General features: G+C 38.6%; 10 protein-coding genes across 14 annotated transcripts in view; 7 read left to right on the forward strand and 3 right to left on the reverse strand.

The window, feature by feature from the left end:
- The window catches only part of LOC111832172 (uncharacterized protein At2g29880-like), a 1,847-nt gene extending 1,303 nt beyond the window's left edge, over window positions 1-544 (forward strand). The window contains exon 4 of the mRNA XM_023788539.1: window positions 509-544. Coding sequence (XP_023644307.1) covers window positions 509-544 — 36 coding nt within the window. The remainder of the gene's footprint in view (window positions 1-508) is intronic.
- Window positions 545-983: 439 nt separating this feature from the next.
- On the forward strand, window positions 984-1,917 carry LOC111832173. Its single transcript, XM_023788540.1, has 3 exons — window positions 984-1,052; window positions 1,128-1,356; window positions 1,754-1,917. The coding sequence occupies exons 1-3, from the start codon at window positions 984-986 to the stop codon at window positions 1,915-1,917; spliced, it is 462 nt and encodes a 153-aa protein (XP_023644308.1).
- A 1,273-nt stretch (window positions 1,918-3,190) lies between these two features.
- LOC17896543 (protein DETOXIFICATION 14) lies at window positions 3,191-5,549 on the forward strand. Its single transcript, XM_006302135.2, has 7 exons — window positions 3,191-3,585; window positions 3,678-4,222; window positions 4,330-4,416; window positions 4,504-4,560; window positions 4,648-4,886; window positions 4,974-5,179; window positions 5,289-5,549. Exons 1-7 carry the CDS (start codon window positions 3,343-3,345, stop codon window positions 5,367-5,369), a joined length of 1,458 nt encoding a protein of 485 aa, XP_006302197.1. The 5' UTR covers window positions 3,191-3,342; the 3' UTR covers window positions 5,370-5,549.
- Window positions 5,550-5,996: 447 nt separating this feature from the next.
- On the forward strand, window positions 5,997-8,127 carry LOC17894059 (protein DETOXIFICATION 14). The gene is made up of 7 exons (XM_023788332.1): window positions 5,997-6,245; window positions 6,376-6,920; window positions 7,000-7,086; window positions 7,184-7,240; window positions 7,319-7,557; window positions 7,665-7,870; window positions 7,975-8,127. The coding sequence occupies exons 1-7, from the start codon at window positions 5,997-5,999 to the stop codon at window positions 8,023-8,025; spliced, it is 1,434 nt and encodes a 477-aa protein (XP_023644100.1). The 3' UTR covers window positions 8,026-8,127.
- Window positions 8,128-8,611: 484 nt separating this feature from the next.
- Window positions 8,612-10,856, forward strand: LOC111831857 (protein DETOXIFICATION 14-like). 2 transcript variants are annotated; one of them, XM_023787162.1, is made up of 7 exons: window positions 8,612-8,937; window positions 9,038-9,582; window positions 9,679-9,765; window positions 9,858-9,914; window positions 10,007-10,245; window positions 10,322-10,527; window positions 10,657-10,856. In XM_023787162.1, the coding sequence occupies exons 1-7, from the start codon at window positions 8,704-8,706 to the stop codon at window positions 10,732-10,734; spliced, it is 1,446 nt and encodes a 481-aa protein (XP_023642930.1). In that variant the 5' UTR covers window positions 8,612-8,703; the 3' UTR covers window positions 10,735-10,856. The 2 variants fall into 2 exon arrangements, with proteins under 2 accessions (XP_023642930.1, XP_023642931.1); XM_023787163.1 differs by having other exon boundaries at window positions 8,847-8,937; window positions 9,052-9,582.
- A 75-nt stretch (window positions 10,857-10,931) lies between these two features.
- Window positions 10,932-12,454, forward strand: LOC17895312. The gene is made up of 4 exons (XM_006302551.2): window positions 10,932-11,138; window positions 11,225-11,318; window positions 11,399-11,608; window positions 11,692-12,454. Exons 1-4 carry the CDS (start codon window positions 11,064-11,066, stop codon window positions 12,387-12,389), a joined length of 1,077 nt encoding a protein of 358 aa, XP_006302613.2. The 5' UTR covers window positions 10,932-11,063; the 3' UTR covers window positions 12,390-12,454.
- A 109-nt stretch (window positions 12,455-12,563) lies between these two features.
- On the reverse strand, window positions 12,564-14,622 carry LOC17895242 (3-ketoacyl-CoA synthase 7). 2 transcript variants are annotated; one of them, XM_023787164.1, is made up of 3 exons: window positions 14,534-14,602; window positions 14,313-14,382; window positions 12,564-14,083 (listed from the first exon to the last, which is right to left on the reverse strand). In XM_023787164.1, exon 3 carries the CDS (start codon window positions 14,078-14,080, stop codon window positions 12,698-12,700), a length of 1,383 nt encoding a protein of 460 aa, XP_023642932.1. In that variant the 5' UTR covers window positions 14,081-14,083; window positions 14,313-14,382; window positions 14,534-14,602; the 3' UTR covers window positions 12,564-12,697. The 2 variants fall into 2 exon arrangements, with proteins under 2 accessions (XP_023642932.1, XP_006300424.1); XM_006300362.2 differs by lacking the exon at window positions 14,313-14,382 and having other exon boundaries at window positions 14,534-14,622.
- On the forward strand, window positions 14,466-15,604 carry LOC17894152 (probable 3-hydroxyisobutyrate dehydrogenase-like 2, mitochondrial). The gene has a single exon (XM_006300948.2). The coding sequence runs from the start codon at window positions 14,601-14,603 to the stop codon at window positions 15,498-15,500; it is 900 nt and encodes a 299-aa protein (XP_006301010.1). The 5' UTR covers window positions 14,466-14,600; the 3' UTR covers window positions 15,501-15,604.
- A 55-nt stretch (window positions 15,605-15,659) lies between these two features.
- LOC17895156 lies at window positions 15,660-17,383 on the reverse strand. The gene is made up of 7 exons (XM_006301047.2): window positions 17,157-17,383; window positions 16,969-17,071; window positions 16,743-16,863; window positions 16,531-16,652; window positions 16,317-16,438; window positions 16,056-16,215; window positions 15,660-15,969 (listed from the first exon to the last, which is right to left on the reverse strand). The coding sequence occupies exons 1-7, from the start codon at window positions 17,281-17,283 to the stop codon at window positions 15,855-15,857; spliced, it is 870 nt and encodes a 289-aa protein (XP_006301109.1). The 5' UTR covers window positions 17,284-17,383; the 3' UTR covers window positions 15,660-15,854.
- A 124-nt stretch (window positions 17,384-17,507) lies between these two features.
- On the reverse strand, window positions 17,508-19,951 carry LOC17894991 (transcription factor bHLH160). 3 transcript variants are annotated; one of them, XM_023788081.1, is made up of 5 exons: window positions 19,801-19,951; window positions 19,331-19,659; window positions 19,040-19,251; window positions 18,629-18,952; window positions 17,508-18,198 (listed from the first exon to the last, which is right to left on the reverse strand). In XM_023788081.1, exons 3-5 carry the CDS (start codon window positions 19,106-19,108, stop codon window positions 18,106-18,108), a joined length of 486 nt encoding a protein of 161 aa, XP_023643849.1. In that variant the 5' UTR covers window positions 19,109-19,251; window positions 19,331-19,659; window positions 19,801-19,951; the 3' UTR covers window positions 17,508-18,105. The 3 variants fall into 3 exon arrangements, with proteins under 3 accessions (XP_023643849.1, XP_023643850.1, XP_006300960.1); XM_023788082.1 differs by lacking the exon at window positions 19,331-19,659 and having other exon boundaries at window positions 19,801-19,855; XM_006300898.2 differs by lacking the exons at window positions 19,331-19,659; window positions 19,801-19,951 and having other exon boundaries at window positions 19,040-19,321.
- Between the last annotated feature and the right edge of the window lie 48 nt (window positions 19,952-19,999).

Here is a 19,999-nt window from a genome sequence, read left to right on the forward strand (position 1 = left end):
TTCATTTTATTTTAACTATATTTTCAATTCATTTTTTCTTTATGTTTAAAAACACATATTTATATACATATATACATACATATATAAATATATATTTAAACCATAAAATATATATATATATATATTTGCTGTAGATGTTGGTTACGAACTAAACCCTACGAGATTCTCAAAATAATTTACAATAGCTACGAGGTTCTAAAAAACTTATGGGCTTGATATCTTTTTTCTTAATTAGGGTTAGCTGTAAGGTATATATATACTCATTTTTTTTAGCAGCTTACACAAACACTATACATAAGGTTGTATTTCTTTTCAAGTCAAGGTGAGTTTTTCTCTTAATTTACTTTTGCTAATCTCCAAATTATGTTTCAGCTTCTTTTGTCACTTTCATGCGTTTAGAGGATGTTTTTATCCAACGTTTGTCAATTTCAGCTTCTTTTGTCAACGTTTTCTGTTTTGTTCTGACGTTTTTATTTTGTTGTGGTGTTATAATTTTGTTGTTGTGTAGAGTTTTAATGATGGATCGTATTGTACAAGAAAGTGAAGTGATACAAGCTAAAAAAAAAAGAAAAAGAATGAACAGTTTCAGATCAGATGTTGATATAATGTTACTGGTTTTATTTATCATGGCGAAGGTCCGTTATTTTCATCCGCAAATACACCGCCAAATTAGAAAGCCAACTACAAGACTTGGTCATGAATACATACAATATGCGTTAGTTAAAGATCATGAACAATTCCGACGGCTATATCGTATGTATCCAGAACCATTCCTAAAGCTATGCAATATATTTAGAGTGAAGATGGGTTTAAGAGACACAAGAAATGTTTCGGTTGAAGAAATGCTTGCAACGTTTTTGTTCATTGTTGGTCAAAATTCGAGGTATATACATGCTGAAGGTAGATTCGAGAGGTCAAGATTCTCAATAAGCAAGAGCTTCAACACCATTCTTAAGACGTTAAACGCACTTGCTCCAAGCTACATGGCGAAACCCGGGCTTGCAGTTCCCGCAAAAATAAAAGACAGTACACGGTTTTATCCTTACTTTAAGGTATGTGATTTCTTCTACTCTTTTTTTTTAAGTAACTCCAAAATATTTAAAATATATATACATATTTTTTTGAAGGATTGTGTGGGTGCTATTGATGGAACACATATCCTTGCAATGGTAGCTGGAAAAGACACAGCTAGTTATCGTAACCGAAAAGGACAATTATCGCAAAATGTTTTGGCCGCATGTAATTTTGATTTAGAATTTATATATGTTCTTAGTGGATGGGAAGGTTCAGCTCATGACTCAAAAGTATTACATGATGCTTTAACACGAAACACTAACCAATTAAAAGTTCCTGAAGGTATGTCATTTATATTATGATTAAAAAAAATTTGTTATTCAATTTCATCTAATCACTTGTGTGCTTTATGAAATTTCAGGAAAATTTTATTTAGTTGATTGTGGATTCGCCAATCGTCGCAGTTTTTTAGCTCCATTTCGAAGTACTCGCTATCATCTCCAAGACTTTAGGGGACAAGGAAAAGATCCCGTAAATCAAAATGAGTTATTCAATCATCGTCATTCTAGTTTACGAAATGTGATAGAGAGGATTTTCGGCATCTTCAAGTCAAGATTTCTCATCTTCAAATATGCACCACCCTTTCCGTATAAAACGCAAGCGGAGTTAGTACTTGCATGCGTAGTTTTACATAACTATCTTCGTAAAGAATGTCGTTCGGATGTGTTTCTTCCAGAAGAAAACGATGTTGAAGAAAGCGGTGTTGACGAAAGAGATGATGCTGAAAATAATGCAAATGAAGAGCTTCAAGGTACTCAAGATCAACAAAGAGTTCTTGCTAATAATTGGAGAGCATCAATAGCTACACATATGTGGACAGATGCTATGAATATGGAATCATGATGCAATATGAGTACTTATCTTTATATTATTTTTGGATTTTTCAATTGAATCTTTTGTGTTAGACGGTTTGGATCGATTTGAATTATTTTAACTTGGTGAAATAAAGCTTTTTCTGGATTTGATATGAATAATGATGTGTGGAAGGTTTCGTGATTGCACAACGTTTTTGTTTTGGTAAAATTTTCATGGTCTCTCATGTTGTTGTGATTGTGTTTCACTATCTGTAATAAACGGGAGGCTAGTCATAATCTGCTTATTTTATCTCCTCTCACACAAATATATGCATAATCTGCTTCAGTCCATTCTTCACCACATTGGTCACAAGCGACAATGGAGGGTCTGTTTCAACTCTCTATAGCACACATGTATCATTTGAGTTTGTTGGTTTTTTAATTGTCTCTCTGATCTGTTTATCCTGAGAATATGTCAAAAGCCCAATCATCACTAGTTTTGAATCTGTTCTTGACGTTAAACATGTTCATCATATATCCTTCTTTTGTTTTTTTAACATGTGATAATCTCTTAAAATCACCCAAAATTCTTTTTAAAATCTCACCAAATGTCATCAAATCTCAAGCTAATTTCATTTTTTTAAAATAGGAAACAATAACAAATCCACCATAATACCTTACAAAACTCACTTAAATCTCCTAGAATCTCAAATATTATAAATTCCACAAAATCCTTCCAAATCATGATTTGAATACACCCCCCTAAGTCTTTGACCAACGAACTGAATGGAATCAAATATAATCAGAGTAATATGGACGTTCGCTCCATTCCCATAACAGATTATAAATATTGTATTATGCTTAACAAGGAACTTTAGATAAATTTCCATCTTCTTTTTTTGTTTGGAGGAAAATAAAAGTTTTTTTTTTTTCTGGGAGTAAAAGAATATTGATACGACACGACGCTAAATTCCAAATATAAAATAGAGTGAGGAGGCACGAGTGCGTTCGTAACGTCACATATGATATAAATGGCAACTTTTTCCAATTGATATAATGCCTTGTAGAGAAAGAAACAACCAAATAAATTTCAACATTGAAAACTAATTCATTTTTACAGCCTGCTTGACTAATTAAAGAAATTAAGATTTTCATATTTCACAAAAACATTGTATACTTTGAGTAACTTTTATTTTAAAACTATTTTTCTGTAATTTGCTATAGATTAATTATGTGCCTGCCATTGGGATTTGGGATCCAGAGAAACAAAAATTTATGGCGGCTAAATGAGAGAGGACGACGCATGTATCTGTATCTCTGGGGGTGTAGAATCAAGATACGACACGCCGCTAAATTCCAGAGATGGACAAAAAAACAAAAAACAAAAAAATATTGGTATAAAGAATAAATAGGTGTTAAAACTCTGAATCAAATCTCAAGATCTCAGCGAAGGCGCAGAGAAGGAAGAAGAGGAATGGATTCGGTGGAGAAGGGCTTGCTCGTGGTGAGCCATGGAGAAGAAGTAAACAAGAAAGATGGTTTTTTGCGGGAGATGAAGAAGCTTGGTTACATCGCCGGTCCTATGGTTGCGGTGAACTCGTCTATGTACGTTCTTCTTGTGATATCCACTATGATGGTTGGTCATCTCGGTGAGCTTTTCCTCTCTAGCACCGCCATTGCCATTTCTTTCTGCAGCGTCACAGGTTTCAGCCTCGTCGTATGTCTCTTTCTTGATCTGTTTCTTTTGATTAGTTATAGGATTAGCTTTAAGATTGTGAATTCTGATTTTGTGGTGGTGATCATATACAGTTTGGATTGGCTAGTGCGTTGGAGACTTTATGTGGTCAAGCACATGGAGCTAAACAATTCGAAAAGCTTGGAGTTCATACTTACACTGGGATTGTCTCTTTGTTTCTTGTTTCTATTCCTTTGTCTGTGCTCTGGAGTTACATGGGTGATATACTCTCATCTATTGGACAAGATCCTCTGGTTGCTCAAGAAGCTGGAAAGTTTGCAACTTGGCTCATACCCGCCCTCTTTGGTTATGCTACTTTGCAGCCACTTGTTCGGTTTTTCCAAGCGCAGAGTCTCATTTTGCCTCTGATTATGAGCTCAATCTCTGCTCTCTGTGTCCATGTTGTTCTCTGCTGGAGCTTGGTCTTTAAATTTGGGCTTGGGAGCCTCGGTGCAGCTATTTCGATCGGCGTTTCTTACTGGTTAAATGTGATTGTTCTTACATTGTATATGATGTTTTCTTCCAGCTGTAGCAAGAGCCGTGCACCCATCTCCATGACTTTGTTTGAAGGAATGGGAGAGTTTTTCCGGTTTGGAATCCCATCTGCCTCTATGATTTGGTAATATAAACTTCTCTTCATAACTCTTTTGATTTAGTCTCAGAGTTGTTGCCTCTTTTTGTTTGGTCACAGAGTTCTTGACAGTTGAATCTTTGGTGTTGAACTAGCCTCGAGTGGTGGTCATTTGAGTTCTTAGTCATACTTTCTGGTCTTTTACCAAATCCGAAGCTAGAAACCTCTGTTCTCTCAGTCTGGTATGATTTTAAAAAAAAACTTAAGACTTAGTTTTGGAATGGATTATTATCATACAACTCAGTTTTTTTTGTTCTTTACTTTAACAGTCTATCAACAATCTCCTCCTTGTACCAAATACCAGAGAGTCTTGGTGCAGCAGCAAGGTTATTTCTTTCTGAATTCCTCAAATTTGCAAAATGGGAGATATCTATCTGAAACCTAAAACCCCTCTCTGTTGTTGTTGGCTGCAGCACAAGAGTTGCAAATGAGTTAGGAGCTGGAAACCCGAAACAAGCTCGAATGGCGGTTTACACAGTGATGGTTATAGCAGGTGTAGAATCAATAATGGTGGGTGCAATAGTTTTTGCCGCAAGAAACGTATTTGGTTACCTATTCAGCTCTGAAACAGAAGTTGTGGATTACGTAAGATCAATGGCTCCACTGGTTTCTTTGTCTGTCATATTTGATGCCCTACACGCAGTCCTTTCAGGTTAGAGTTTCCATCTATAATGTGCAAGTCACTAAGAGAAAAATTACATGATTAACAATGTGTTCATTAAGGGGAATGAAACTGCAGGTGTGGCTAGAGGATCAGGGAGGCAAGATATTGGGGCTTATGTAAACCTAGCTGCGTACTATCTCTTTGGTATACCAACAGCTATTGTATTAGCCTTTGGGTTTAAAATGAGAGGAAGAGGGCTCTGGATTGGGATCACAGTTGGGTCCTTTGTTCAAGCTGTTTTGCTCGGTCTTATCGTCATCCTCACCAACTGGAAACAACAGGTTAGGAAAGTGAAAGTGATGTCGTCCTTTGAACATGTTATTCTTATGGTCAATTGAATTAACTTTAGTAGGTTTGGGAAAGTGATATTTATTGATATATATGTGGCAGGCGAGAAAGGCAAGAGAAAGAGTTATGGGTGATGACTTTGAAGAGAAAGATAGTGAAGAACATGAAGAGATCATCAGCTAAACTAATCAAGAGTTCCATCACCATCTTCTCCATTAAATGTTGTGTGTTTTAATTTTCTTTGTACGATTTCTGGTGTTGTTGTTTTCGAGTAGAGTAATGAGGATATTGAATGTTCACATGTACGTGCACATGAGTTTTCGCCTCTATTTTCTTTCCATACACATGACATGATCTTTGCTTCTTCTTCTTCCTTCCCTTATAAAAAGTTTTAAAAGAGCCAACAGGAAAAATCGAGAGAAAAAAAACGAGTACTGAGGAAACAAGAAGTGTGGGTTTAATTAAAAGGGCAAAACAAATTTTCTTTGCGGCTAAAGAAATATAAATTGGGTTTGAAAATAAATTTGGTTAGTTTTCACAACAGAACATGATAAACAAAAAGGATTTGTTTATGTAATGCCTTGAACAGGAAGAAGCAGCTATATGTTCAAATACAATCAACATTGAAATTAATTACTTAAAGGAACTTTCAAGAATGGTTTTGTCTCTCAAATGACGCTTTCAAGAATGGTTTTGTCTCTCAAATGACGTGTATGATTAAGAATGTGGATCACTGTACCACGAAAGATAAACATATATAGGGAAGTTTCACAGAAGAGGTTAAAACTCCTCAGTGAAAGAAGAAGAGGAATGGAGTCTGCAGACAAGGGTTTGCTTGTAAAGAGTGACGGAGAAGAAGAAGAAGTCCGCGAGAAAGATGGTTTTGTCCGGGAGATGAAGAGGCTTGGTTACATTGCTGGTCCAATGGTTGCTGTAAATTTGTCTATGGATTTTCTTCAAGTGATATCTATAGTGATGGTTGGTCATCTCGGTGAGCTTTTCCTTTCTAGCACTGCCATTGCCGTTTCTTTCTGTAGCGCCACCGGTTTCAGCCTTGTCGTAAGTCTATCCATTTGGAAGTTGCAGCCACAAAACAACTGACTGCAACTTGTCATCCAGATTTAAAAACGTGTTGCTATATATATTTTTTTTCCTTTCTTGATTGTGGTTTTGTGGTGATTACTTACAGTTTGGACTGGCTAGTGCATTGGAGACTTTATGTGGTCAAGCTAATGGAGCTGAACAATTTGAGAAACTTGGAGTACATACTTACACAACGATTCTCTCCTTGTATATCGTGTGTATTCCTCTGTCTGTTCTCTGGAGTTACATGGGTGATATACTTTCTCTCATTGGACAAGATCCTCTGGTTTCTCAAGAAGCTGGAAGGTTTGCAACTTGGCTCATACCTGCGCTCTTTGCTTACGCCACGCTGCAGCCGCTAGTACAGTTTTTCCAAGCACAGAGTCTGATTTTGCCTCTGATTATGAGCTCAATCTCTGCTCTCTGTTGCCACGTTGTTCTCTGCTGGAGCTTGGTCTATAAGTTTGGTCTTGGGAGCCTAGGTGCAGCTATTGAGATCGGCGTTTCTTACTGGCTAAACGTGACTGTCCTTGCATTTTACATGACGTTTTCTTCCAGCTGTAGCAAGAGCCGTGCAACTATCTCCATGAGTGTGATTAAAGGAATGAAAGAGTTTTTCTGGCTCGGAATCCCATCTGCGTCTATGATTTGGTATGAACTCTTCTTGTCTCTTTTGGTTGGTTTGGTCCCAGGGTTCTACTTGAAAGTTTAATCTTTGGTGTTGAACTAGCCTGGAGTGGTGGTCATTCGAGTTTTTGATCATGCTCTCCGGGGTTTTACCAAATTCAAAGCTAGAAACCTCTGTTCTCTCAGTGTGGTATGTTTTTTTTCCTTCTTCATATCTTCTAAAGAGTTCGTTTTGGAATGTAATCAATATTATCATACAACTTAGTGGCTCTCTTCCTTCTTTACAGTCTCTCGACAATCTCCTTTGCGTACCATATACCTGAGAGTCTCGGCGCAGCTGCAAGGTTCTTTTTTCCCTTTTTTTCTATCTAAAATTCTAAATCTAAAACTCAAAAAACTTCTCTCTCTTGTGGTTGTTGTAGTACAAGAGTTGCAAACGAGTTAGGAGCTGGAAACCCGAAACAAGCTCGAATAGCTGTGTACACAGTAATGGTCATTACATGTGTAGAATCAATCATGGTGAGTGCATCAGTTTTTGGAGCAAGAAACGTATTTGGATACCTATTCAGCTCCGAAGCCGAAGTTGTGGATTATGTAAGATCAATGGCTCCGCTGGTTGCTTTATTAGTCATATTCGATGCCCTTCACACAGTTCTCTCTGGTTAGAATCTCTTCTTCTATAATGTCAAAGTCATGAATGTGAAGTTAACGATCATATATATATATATATATATACTGTAATGTGTTATCGGTACGGAACTGAAACAGGTGTAGCTAGAGGATCAGGGAGGCAAGACATAGGGGCATATGTAAACCTAGCAGCCTACTATCTCTGCGGCATACCAACTGCGATCATATTAGCTTTTGGGTTTAAAATGGAAGGAAGAGGACTTTGGATTGGGATCACAGTTGGATCCTTTGTACAAGCAGTTTTGCTCGGTCTCATCGTCAGCCTCACCAACTGGGAACAACAGGTTAGTATAATCTAAAGTGAAAGTGATGTCCTCTAAATATATGATGACTAGTGGATTATGCGAAAATGAAAGTGATGTCGATTGATAATGTATGAATCATACAGGCGAGAAAGGCGAGAGAAAGAGTGATGATAGGTGAGGAGTTTGAAGATTAAGATAAAAGTGAATGAACGATTTAAAGTTGGTGTTGTATTCAGTACGAATTTTATTTCGGTGTTGTTGTTTTCGATTATTTATGAGAAACTGAAAGTGTTTACGTGTGAGTGACACAAACGGCACCCATCTGGATAAAACGTCGTCGTTACGTGAATTGTAGAAACACAAAAAGTACGTAGTGCCAGTTGGCCAGAGTGCCATAAAATTATAAAAAGAAAATAGAGTGAGGGTACGAGTGGATATAGATGGGAACATTTTAAAATTGATAGGATGCCTTGTAGAGAAAGAAACAACCATATCTTCAAAGAAAAATCAACGTTGAAAATTAATTATAATTTTTACGAGTCGCTTGACTTATTATAAGGAACTTGATATTTTCATACTTTGGGAATTCCAGTGGAAACTTTTTCCTTTAATTTGCTATATAAATCAGATATCACCAGATCCAGAGGATTTTTAAATGTGGCGGCTGATTGAGAGAGGACGACTTATTTATCTGTGTATATGGAGGTGTAGAATCCAAATACGACACCGCTAAATTCCAGAAAAAAAAAAAAAATATATATATATATACGTAAAGAAAAAAAAAGTAGTACAAAGAATCTCAGTAAAGACTCTGAATCAAATCTCAAGATCTCAAACGAAGACACAGAGAAGGAAGAAGAGGACTGGATTCGATGGAGAAAGGCTTGCTCGTGGTAAACCATGGAGAAGAAGTAAACCAGAAAGATAGGTTTTTGCGGGAGATGAAGAAGCTTGGTTACATCGCTGGTCCTATGGTTGCGGTGAACTCGTCTACGTATTTTCTTCAGGTGATATCGATAATGATGGTTGGTCATCTCGGTAAGCTTTATCTCTCGAGCACCGCTATTGCCGTTTCTTTCTGCAGCGTCACCGGTTTTAGTCTCGTTGTATGTTTCTTCTTTTTTTTTTTTATCTCTTTCTTTTGCTTAGTTGTATGATTAGCTTTAAGATTCTGAATTGTGATTTTGTGGTGCTAATCATATACAGTTTGGATTGGCTAGTGCGTTGGAGACTTTATGTGGTCAAGCACATGGAGCTAAACAATTCGAAAAGCTTGGAGTTCATACCTACACTGGGATCTTCTCTTTGTTTCTTGTGTGTATTCCTTTGTCTGTGCTATGGACTTACATGGGTGATATACTCTCTGCCATTGGACAAGATCCTCTGGTTGCTCAAGAAGCTGGAAGGTTTGCAACTTGGCTCATACCCGCGCTTTTTGGTTATGCTACTTTGCAGTCACTTGTTCGGTTTTTCCAAGCGCAGAGTCTGATTTTGCCGCTGATTATGAGCTCAATCTCTGCTCTCTGTGTCCACATTGTTCTCTGCTGGAGCTTAGTCTTTAAGTTTGGGCTAGGGAGCCTGGGTGCAGCTATAGCGATCGGTGCTTCTTATTGGTTAAATGTAACCGTGCTTGGATTATACATGATGTTTTCTTCCAGCTGTAGCAAGAGCCGTGCACCCATCTCCATGAGTGTGTTTAAAGGAATGGGAGAGTTTTTCCGGTTTGGAATCCCATCTGCCTCTATGATTTGGTAATATAAACTCCTCTTACCAACTCTTTTTGTTGGTTTGGTCACAGAGACAGTTGGCTGACTTGAGACTCTTTGCTTTCTTTGGTGTTGGATTAGCCTTGAGTGGTGGTCATTCGAGTTTCTAGTCATGCTCTCTGGAATTTTACCGAATCCGAAGCTAGAAACCTCTGTTCTCTCAGTCTGGTATGTTTTTTTTTATCTTCTAAAGAACTTCCTTTTGGAATAGGCTATTATCATATAAAACTCAGTTGCTTTTTTAATTCCTTCTTGAACAGTCTATCAACTCAGTCCTCCTTGTACCAAATACCAGAGAGTCTTGGCGCAGCAGCAAGGTTCTTGCTCGATTCCCCCTCTTGCTTAGAATTTTCAGAAGGGTAGCCATCTATCTAAAACATAAAACCCTTCTCTCTGATTTTTGTGGCAGTACAAGAGTAGCAAACGAATTAGGGGCTGGAAACCCGAAACAAGCTCGAATGGCGGTTTACACAGTGATGGTTATAACATGTGTAGAATCAATAATGGTGAGTGCAATAGTATTTGGTGCAAGAAACGTATTTGGTTACCTATTCAGCTCTGAAACAGAAGTTGTGGATTACGTAAGATCAATGGCTCCACTGGTTGCTTTATCAGTCATATTCGATGCCCTTCACGCGGTTCTCTCGGGTCAGATTCCCCTTCTATAATGTTAAGATCACTAAGAGAGTAGCTACATGGTTAACAAAGGGAACTGAAACTGCAGGTGTAGCTAGAGGATCAGGGAGGCAAGATATAGGGGCTTATGTAAACCTAGCTGCTTACTATCTATGTGGTATACCAACTGCTATTATATTAGCTTTTAGGTTTGAAATGGGAGGAAGAGGACTCTGGATTGGGATCACAGTTGGGTCTTTTGTACAAGCGGTTTTGCTCGGTCTTATTGTCATCCTCACCAACTGGAAACAAGAGGTTAGTAAAGTGAAAGGGATGTTCTTAACAATGTTGATTTTAAGATTAAAAAAAAAATGTTTAGTAGATAGATTTGATGAGAAAGTGAAAGTGATATCTATTGATACATTATACGAATGATATGGGCAGGCGAGAAAAGCTAGAGGAAGAGTGATGGGTGAGGAATTTAATGAGAAAGATAGTGAAGAACATGAAGACAACAGCTAAATCAAGACAGTACTAATCATGTCATTAATGTTGTGATTTACTTCATTAGTTAGAAGATCTCTCTGTTGTTGTTGTTTTCACTTTTCAGTTTCACTTATAGTAATAAAGAATTGATTGGTGCACATGAGATTTGGCCCTTCTTGATGTTCTCTTTTGTTTTGTTTTCCCATCAAAGGTTAACAAATCATAGTTTAAAAGTTATAGAAGGATTACATAAAACGGCGCCGTTACAAGTGTTGTTGAAGAGTACAAAAATCCCTAACGTAGAGGAAACGAGAACTTTAAAGTTAAGGACTTACGAGTACGACTAGAGGCGAAGGAAGACGAAGATGGCGAAACCAAAGAGAGACGAATTGAAACAAATCCTTGTTGGTTATCACAACACCGTCAACGATACTCTTCAGGTTTTTTTTTTTTTTTGGTTTCGTGTTTCTGTGTGTTCGTGATGGAGACTGAGAGACTCTGATTATGGATTTTGTGAATTTTGCAGTTGTTCGAGCAGAAGCTGTGTCTTACACAAGACACATTAAGCTGGAACGATGTCCTTGAGATTTCTGATCACCTCTCCAAACAAGCCACCATAGGTTCTTATCCTACCAGTTGCTGTCTTTACTGATTTTTTTTTTTTCAATTGTTTGTTTGTTGTTTGGGTTAACTCCAATAGTGGGAATGCTATGGACTGGAGAACCTCCACAAGCTGAAGCACTGAAAGAAGCTATGGAGTCATACTTCAATGCTCTTCAAGGATTTTTGCTGCATTGTCATGGAAGCATGGCTGGTGCTGGGACTACACTTTTTTCATCCATACAAGCCTCTGTGAAACAAATTGTTGGTACCAGCTTTAGATTGTTGCAGGGTTCTGTCTCTCTATACGGTAAGAAGGCTCTATGTTCTTCTGCTTATTGATTTAGATTACTCACCGGTGAATATTGTGGTGGTTCTGTTATTTGGAAACAGAAGGAGAATATGAGAAAGGCAGGAAGCCGTCGATTCCGCAGCTTGCAGGAGCAGTGTGGGAAGCATGCTCCAATTTGAAGAAGGTGCCTGCAACAAACATCAAAGCTATTGGAAAGGCGATGACGCAGGTCACTGTTTCCATGAAAGATGTTCTTAGGGAAATGAAAGAACTGAAGCCAGCTTGTTTTTCACCCGAGCCTGATGATGCTTATGCAAACCCCGAAACCGAAACTCCAAACTCAGATGAAGATGATCTAGGCGATGACTTGACTCCTGCAGAATTTGAGGTTTCTGAAATGGTAGCTGATATCGTATCCGAGGCACTTGTGGTTATAAAAGAGCTTATCCGTGCTATCACAGGCATGATCAAGCTGGAGAATCCAAAGGATGACGGTGCGTTTGTGGCCACGCTTGAGAACTTACTGAAGTTGTGTCAAGATTTTGGAGTACAGATTGACGAGCTTGGAGCCTGCGTTTACCCGCCACAAGAGTTGAGTCTCATGAAACAAACATTGGGAAGAATAAGGGAAAATATTGGTGAGATTGAGGCTGATGTTAAGGGTTTTAAGAATTCTTCATCTGGAGCTTTATTAGGAACTTGCAGAAGGCTGCAGAGTTCAATTGAAAATATGGAAACCGAGCTGGACAAAAGAGTTGATGCTGAAGTAGTTGGCAAAATGCAGAATGTTACTCTTTAGTACCTAGACATGTTTGGATTTAATTTCTTACTTCTTAACTTTTAGTGTTCAGGACGTGGTTTTAGTTTTTAATTGGTAGTTATAGGAGGTGAAACAGTTGCATATACCAAATCTTGTGAAGGTAAATACTAAATCCTATTTCAGATCGAATAACAAAACATTTTAGATTGGAGAGATCCAAAATAAACAGCTCTTGAAGAATCTGAAAATGTGGAAAGTTTTTCCTACAATGCATGAATCAGCTTAAGAGCAAACCAGAGAGAATTTGAAGGAATGTATAAACTATTCTATGGAGTAGCGAATCAACGTCAAGAAAGGAGCTCTGTCTTCAATGCACTTGAAGCATCTCCACAGACAGGATACAAATGAATTCGATCAGACCACGCATTCCTACCTCTTGAATCTATCTCGGAAATGCATTTCCAGACAGCACTGTTAGCCTTAAAGCCACTTCCAAACCCGATCTGCCATACTTTATCTCCCTTCTTCATTCTACCTTTAGCTTCCAGGTATTGCAGCTCATACCACAGTGAAGATGAAGATGTGTTCCCATACCGGTACAGAGTTGACCGTGAAGCTTCTACGTCTTCCTTGTCCAGCTTTAGATGCTTCTCCACGCCCTCGATTATCGCCCTTCCTCCGGCATGTATGCAGAAATGTTCAAAAGCTTTCTTGAAGTTTGGTGTGTATATCTCCTTGTGCATTCCCCATTTTCTTTGGATGTACGAGATTATGTATTTGAGCTGCTCTGAATAAGGTAGAACCCGAGGGCCTAACTCCACCACGTTGATTTTTAAGGCCTTTGATGCTACCTTCACAAGCTGCTTGGACAATGCTACTCCCACTTTTCCTTCTTCATCAACGTGCTGCATTACACTCTCGTAGGATTCATTGTCTGATCCGACGTGAGTTCTAATAAGATGCTGGAGTTCGTATTTCGCCTTATGCATATCTTGCTTCCTGTTGGAGAGAAGAATCGCAGCCCCACCCATTCTGAAGATGGTGTTTGCTATGAGCATTGACTTACACTTCCCTCTGTAACCATTGGGACTCACAGCTTCCATGCTCAACACTAGGGCCAAAGAGTCACCATGAATCTTCATAAGATCTTTAACAAGATTAACCGAAAGAATCCCGGCGCTGCAGCCCATACCGCTCAGGCTGAAGCTCTTTATGTTGCTCCTCATGCCAAACTTGTTTATGATCATAGAGGTTATGGATGGAGAAGGACAGAATAGGCTGCAGTTAGACACAAGGATGTCAATACTCTTTGGATCAATCTTATGCTTTGAGAAAAGGTCTTCAACAATACTGAAGAGGATCTCATGAGTTTCTTCTCTAGCTGCAGAGAGAGATGCGTTTGGTGGAATCTCATGGACTGCCGCAGGCACGCTCGCATCATCACTAATCCCTGATCGCTCTAAGATCTTCTGCTGGAGATCAAGACTTTCTTGATCAAAAACACCGGATATCGTAAGATGCTCAATGAAATTGGAGACTGGAGCTCGCAAGAAGTCAGGAGGTTGATAACATGAGAAGTCAATGAGGTATATAATACATCTTGGTTTAAAGAAGTAGTAACCAAAGACGGCTATGAGAACGCAGGCAGATGCTGCCAGGAAATGGTGAAAGCTCGTAAAGGTCTGAGGGATAAGGAGAGCTTGATTGATGAACGGAAAGCTCGATTCCATATTCTGGAAAAAAAGAAAGAAACAAGAGAGCCAGGAAAGAGACTTAATGTTTTTGTGGCAAATGTTGATTATAGTGTTTACCATAAAGGAAGTGAAAAGAAAAACAAAACAAAAAAAACTAAGTTTGTTGCATCACAGGGTAAGCATGTGAAAGGTGTCCAAAACCAAGGATGAAATTCAGGTCTCGTGACCTATATGAGTTTTGCACGATTTCATGGGAAATGAACATTACGTGTCTGTTGAGTAGTGACTTTGGTCTCTGTTTCTAAGCTCAACCTCTGTCTCTCTCTCTCTCACCAACTCTAAAAAAAATAGTGGCAAAGATATTTTAATCTTTCAAGCATAATACTAGAGAAAAGTCAGAACCTTGACTTTGTTAATTGGGAGCCGAAGACATAAAAAAAAAAGTTCAGAAAAAAACAAAAATTGAGTGAAGTCGGTACTAGGGCTTACTGTTGGTTTTTGCCGATCGTCATCGTCTCTCACTAATTCTTCATTTCGTTATCTGGAAAACGCAGAAATGGAGACTCCATACCCGAAACTCATGGATCCTTCTAAGACGAGAATCGGGTGGATTGGCATCGGAATAATGGGATCAGCCATGGTTTCTCATATTCTCGCTGCAGGTTATGTCGTCACCGTCTATGCTCGTGATCACCGGAAATCAAAGGATCTGCAAATTAAAGGAGCTCGCACCGCCAATAGTCCCAAAGAGTTAGCTGAGGTGAGCGATGTTGTGTTTACAATGGTTGGAAACGCCAACGATGTTCGATCGTTGCTTCTCGGTGAAGATGGTGTACTCTCTGGTCTCAAACCAGGGGGAGTAACTGTGGACATGACTAGTAGCAAGCCAGCATTGGCGCGTGAAATACACGAGGAGGCGAGGCGGAAGGATTGCTGGGCGGTGGATGCGCCTGTATCAGGTGGAGATGCTGGAGCACGAGAGGGGAAGCTTACAATGTTCGCCGGCGGAGATTCAAAGATTGTGGAGTGGTTATATCCGGTGATGGAGAATATGGGAATTGTGAGGTATATGGGAGGAGCAGGGAGTGGACAGAGCTGTAAGATTGGGAATCAGATTTGTGCAGGAGGCAACCTGGTGGGACTTGCTGAAGGGATTGTGTTTGCTGAGAAGGCGGGTTTAGATCCGGTGAAATGGCTTCAGGCGGTGAAGGACGGTGCAGCTGGCTCAGCGGTTATGAGGCTTTTCGGGGAGATGATGATAAAAAGGGATTATAAGGCGACGGGGTTTGCGGAGTACATAGTGAAAGATTTGGGAATGGCGGCAGAGGCGGAAGCTGCGTTGCCTGGTGCTGCTTTGAGCAAGCAGTTCTTCTCTGGAATGGTTGCAAATGGAGATGGAAAGTCAGGGATTCAAGGCGTCGTCTCTGTTAGTAGAAGACTTAACGGCATGTCTTGATAACACCTTCTTGTTACCACATAAGTGTTACAATGGTTCCATGGTTGATAAGGTAGACTCGTCTTTGATTTGGTTTAAGTTGATAATAAAAACATAGGGTCTCACCAATCTCAAGAACTATAATTATGAGAAATAACGTAAAAGGAGACAGAAATGATCGATTGGAAACAAAAGGGCACTGTGAATGATCGATTACAGCTCATGAGTATAAACGAAAGGGTGTAACATCAATTTCCAATTGGACGGATTATCAACCTGTACTTCCTATAAACTAATTCTATTAGCCAGTAATCTTAAACACAACTATCAAAAGTAGAAAGATCTTACATTATACAAGAGTCACCAGCATAACCTCTATCGAGTCTCTTCGGCTGCAACGTTGGAGTAGCTATGATCAAACCTCTCTTCCTCGGATCCTTTCCCTTTACTCCTTGCCCATGATATCTTCCATGTTTTATACAAGCTAGTCCTGTATTTAGCAAATTGGGGTAAAGCATGAGTCAAGAATATGGTTCTGCAATTTCCGGTCATTTCATCATATATAAGAGAATGTACCTCTCGGTTTGAACGGTTCTTTTTGCAAGCATGAGGGTAAGGAAGACAGGGACCATAGCAGCGGACAAATGCTTCAGAGAATGCCCACTAATAATATGATGAGTCCAGCTATAGATAGGCTTATCCGCAGCTTCTTCAACCTTGGCTAAGAGATAGAATCCTGCAATTTCAGCCAATTGAATCTTAGAATAAGAACCAGGGGTAGCTTCAAGTACAAAAGAAAAACTGAAGAGATATATCAACACAACAGTGAGCACTAACCTGCAGCCCAGAGCCAATACGTAGAATGAGTATACATTGGAGGCAAGAGAATAGCCATCAACGGAATGGCAATGCAAGGAACAAACTGTACTACAGCATATGGTCTAAGGTCATCGAAAAACCTGCAATTACAGCCTCATGTCAGCTTAATACTCTATCTCACTCAAGATCGTATCATTTAAAAAGCATTTGAAAGATTAAAGATTTGACTTGCCTCCAATAGAAAATGCTAACAAGGCCAGCAAGAAGCAAAGGGAAAATGGAGTAAGTACCCTTATGCTCATCAATCCTCTCGATTACAAAGATAGCCATGATTGATGTGAAAGCAATAGTCATCTAAATAAAAAAAAAAAAAAAAAGCCAGTGATCAAAAACAAGACAAAAGCAAGTCACAGAGAAGAGAAAGAGAAAGAGAAGAGCGTGTACAGGAAGACGATCCCAGAGGAGAGTATCATCGTTAGGGTGAAGATGATAGTAAGAAGATCCAAAAGCAACAGCAGCAACACCAGCGTAAAAGCAAGTCCATCCTATTCTTTCACCACGCAAACTGTTTTCAAAATACACACAGGTTTTTGAACTAATTTGTGAATCTGAATTGAAGAAGACGAAGCTAAATTAGAAATGGAGACTTAGGGTATAGATAGTTACGCGCCTAAATCTGAAGTAATTTCCAGGGAAAAAGCAGAGGACGAGACCAATTAGGCCGATGATAAGGAAAGGGAAGTTCGAAATGACGTTGAGAGTATTTGGGATCCCTGAGAATGAAATTGTGGATCATGAGATTTGAAAAAAAAAAACCTAAAATTCAAAAAGAGGATTTAAGAAGTATGAGAAATATACACAAGAAGGAGCGTTGATCGGCGAAATCGTGGTAAGCCTGAGATTGAGGAATCGTGGGAGTGACGATCATGAGAACTATGAAGATTATAATCGCCGATCCCCATGAGTACACCGTTCCCTTCTTCATCGTCTTCTTCTTCTACTTCTGAGAGAGAGAGAACTCGAGAGGTTTGACTCTTCAACTTTTTTAAGAGGATCGGGATTTTTTTTTTTTTTTTTTTTTTTTTGGGGGTCGATGTCATTAAAAAAGCGTTGTGGAAAAATTTGGATTTGCTTTCAAATTACAACAAGAAGGGTCAAATTGTAAATTTCGTATGTTTCGTGGGTTTGCATAAACACATTGTACAAGACTACAAGTTAATAATGTTCATATTGTCCGAACATATTTTACATACACCGTACACGATTTAGTTATGAGAATTGTGTGTTGATGTAAGGATCTCAGATTTTTTTCCGTTATGAGAACAATGCTTAAATCTGACTAAAAAGAAAACTATAAGGTAGTTTTTGTATCGTAGAGAACACTCTCTCTCTGTTGGACTGTACTCGAGTTCAGCTTTGCTTGAACCTTGAAGCCGCCTAAAACCAACGTTGCTCAACCAAAACATAACCATTACAGAACATGCATGAAACAACAAGTTACGACGACATTTGGTCCATAATTTTCTTGGACGTCCGAGACCAGAACAAGTAAAAATTAGTCACACTTCTTAATTAAACCTGAGATTCGAACTCTGATCTTGAGGCATACTAAACGGTTCTTTTTCTAGCATAGGGAGATAAAAAAATAACTTCTAAATCTATATAGAACTGAGAGTATGATAAAAGTTAGTTTTGATTTCAAACACCAAAACAAACACATGATCTAAGCAAGAAGAGGAATGACTATTGTGATATGGCATCATCAAAGATATTCCCATTGATTCTATTACCTCATTATGTATATATATCATTTGCATTTTGTGTTGCCACGAAGCGAAGATATGATGTTGTTCTTTAACAATGTGATGTAGTCATCACCTTCACATGGCTTCTCTTCCATCTACACTCTCCCATATATACATTTTGTAATTATTAGTTCTCTCATTACAAGAAGATGCATGCAAATACATACTATCTAATTGCTTAAAATTAAATGACTCGCTAGTGTAAAAACTGTTTATGAATTAAGCTTAGTGGTCTTTGCTCCCTATATCTAGAAGATCGGCCGTTGATAATACATAATTAGTCCTATATACACATTAATTCCTTTTTCCAACTTTATGAAATCTTAACATAATCCTCCCAAGATGGACCCTAGCCATGTATTGTTTGGAGAAAGAAAGTTACATCAATGTTCATATTCATGTCGAAACCTATATTATATATACCCAAGATTTATGACTCTGCTAACTAGCACAGTTTCTATGATTCTATAAAAACATAATATCAAAGAGAAATTAGTGTCGATCGAAGACAAAGAGGAGACACACCTTGACATGAAAGTTGTAGCAAACCACCCTTTGCTCCCGGCAAACTTGAGAAGTAGAAGCACTTAAAATACTCAAACCTTGCACCTCCATTACATGAAGGAGGTTCGAGAACTCGTCTTCGTTTTCCTTCTTCAAGCATATCTGTACAACAGCCTCATAACCCGATTCCCCCAACTCAAGAACCGAGATTGCTCGAATCGAAGGACCACGTCTCTCTAACTCCACAAGCTTCTGCTTTCTTAGAGTCAGCTCTCCAACTTCATTTTGCAGCTTAGGAATGTAAGAGATTACATTATCGATTATAGACGGTGCAGACCATTTCTTCTGTCAAATCACAAAGAAAAGTTATAGCTCAACAACTTTCACAAGAGAAAGATACCTAAGTTGTAAATATAATACCAAGAAAGTAACCTTGGAAGAAGAAGAAGAATGATCAGGAAGAAGAGTGCCGAGAGTGAGGTAAGAGGCATGAAGTCTCATCCTCCTAAGACGTTCCTTGGCGTTATGGTCTTGTTTCTTTGCTGCACCACTTGAGCCATCAACCTCATGCAAAACTGGTTCCTTCCTTTTCCTTTGCGATTGACAAGTGTCCTTCTCTGCGGAATCCTTCTCAATGATTGTTTCTGCAGGGATATGCAAGCGATCATGTAGTAAACTGGATATTGAAGTCTGATGATTCGGATGAGAAGACATATTATATACCACAACAATACTATAGATAGCTTCGCTCTTTGCTTACACCGATGGTCCTCCTTAAACTCAGAACTCACAAATGAATCTGTAAACCCTAATTAAGTGAACAAGATGATCATGACAATGATATGTATGTATGTAGGTGTGTATATATATATGTAGGGTAAGGAGCCCAAAGTCAACGCCAGAGGCAGTGATAAATAACAATGCAATGAAGCTACACAAACCTTTTATTTTATATAATAATAAAATGATTCAAGATTAGAAAAATGAAATGAGGTAGTTCAGGGCATCACAGGTCACCACAAGTTAATAGAAGAGAAATGGTCGTATTGTATCTGCAGTACAGACAGATTAAGAAATGATAAACTCAGAGCAAGCGAGAGAGAGAGAGAGATCATAAGAAGATATATAACTTTGCTTTGTTTTGTCTTTGTTTCTTTTTTGTTTGAAAAGAAGATAACTTGTGAGCTTCGTACCTGAATCATCTTCTCCATTGTTGTGCTTCTTTGTAATAATGCAGAGGTTGTCATAGAAAATATTTCACATGTTTTTTTCTTTCTAATGTAAATCTCTCTGGTTTGGTCTTTACTCTCTGTATTATGCAGTACAAATGGCGCTAAACTGTAGTACACAGTACACGCATTTCTTTAATGTGTATTTTTCTATTTTGTGATT

Source organism: Capsella rubella, unplaced genomic scaffold, assembly GCF_000375325.1.
Source record: "Capsella rubella cultivar Monte Gargano unplaced genomic scaffold, Caprub1_0 scaffold_2, whole genome shotgun sequence".
NCBI classification, from domain to species: Eukaryota; Viridiplantae; Streptophyta; class Magnoliopsida; order Brassicales; family Brassicaceae; genus Capsella; species Capsella rubella.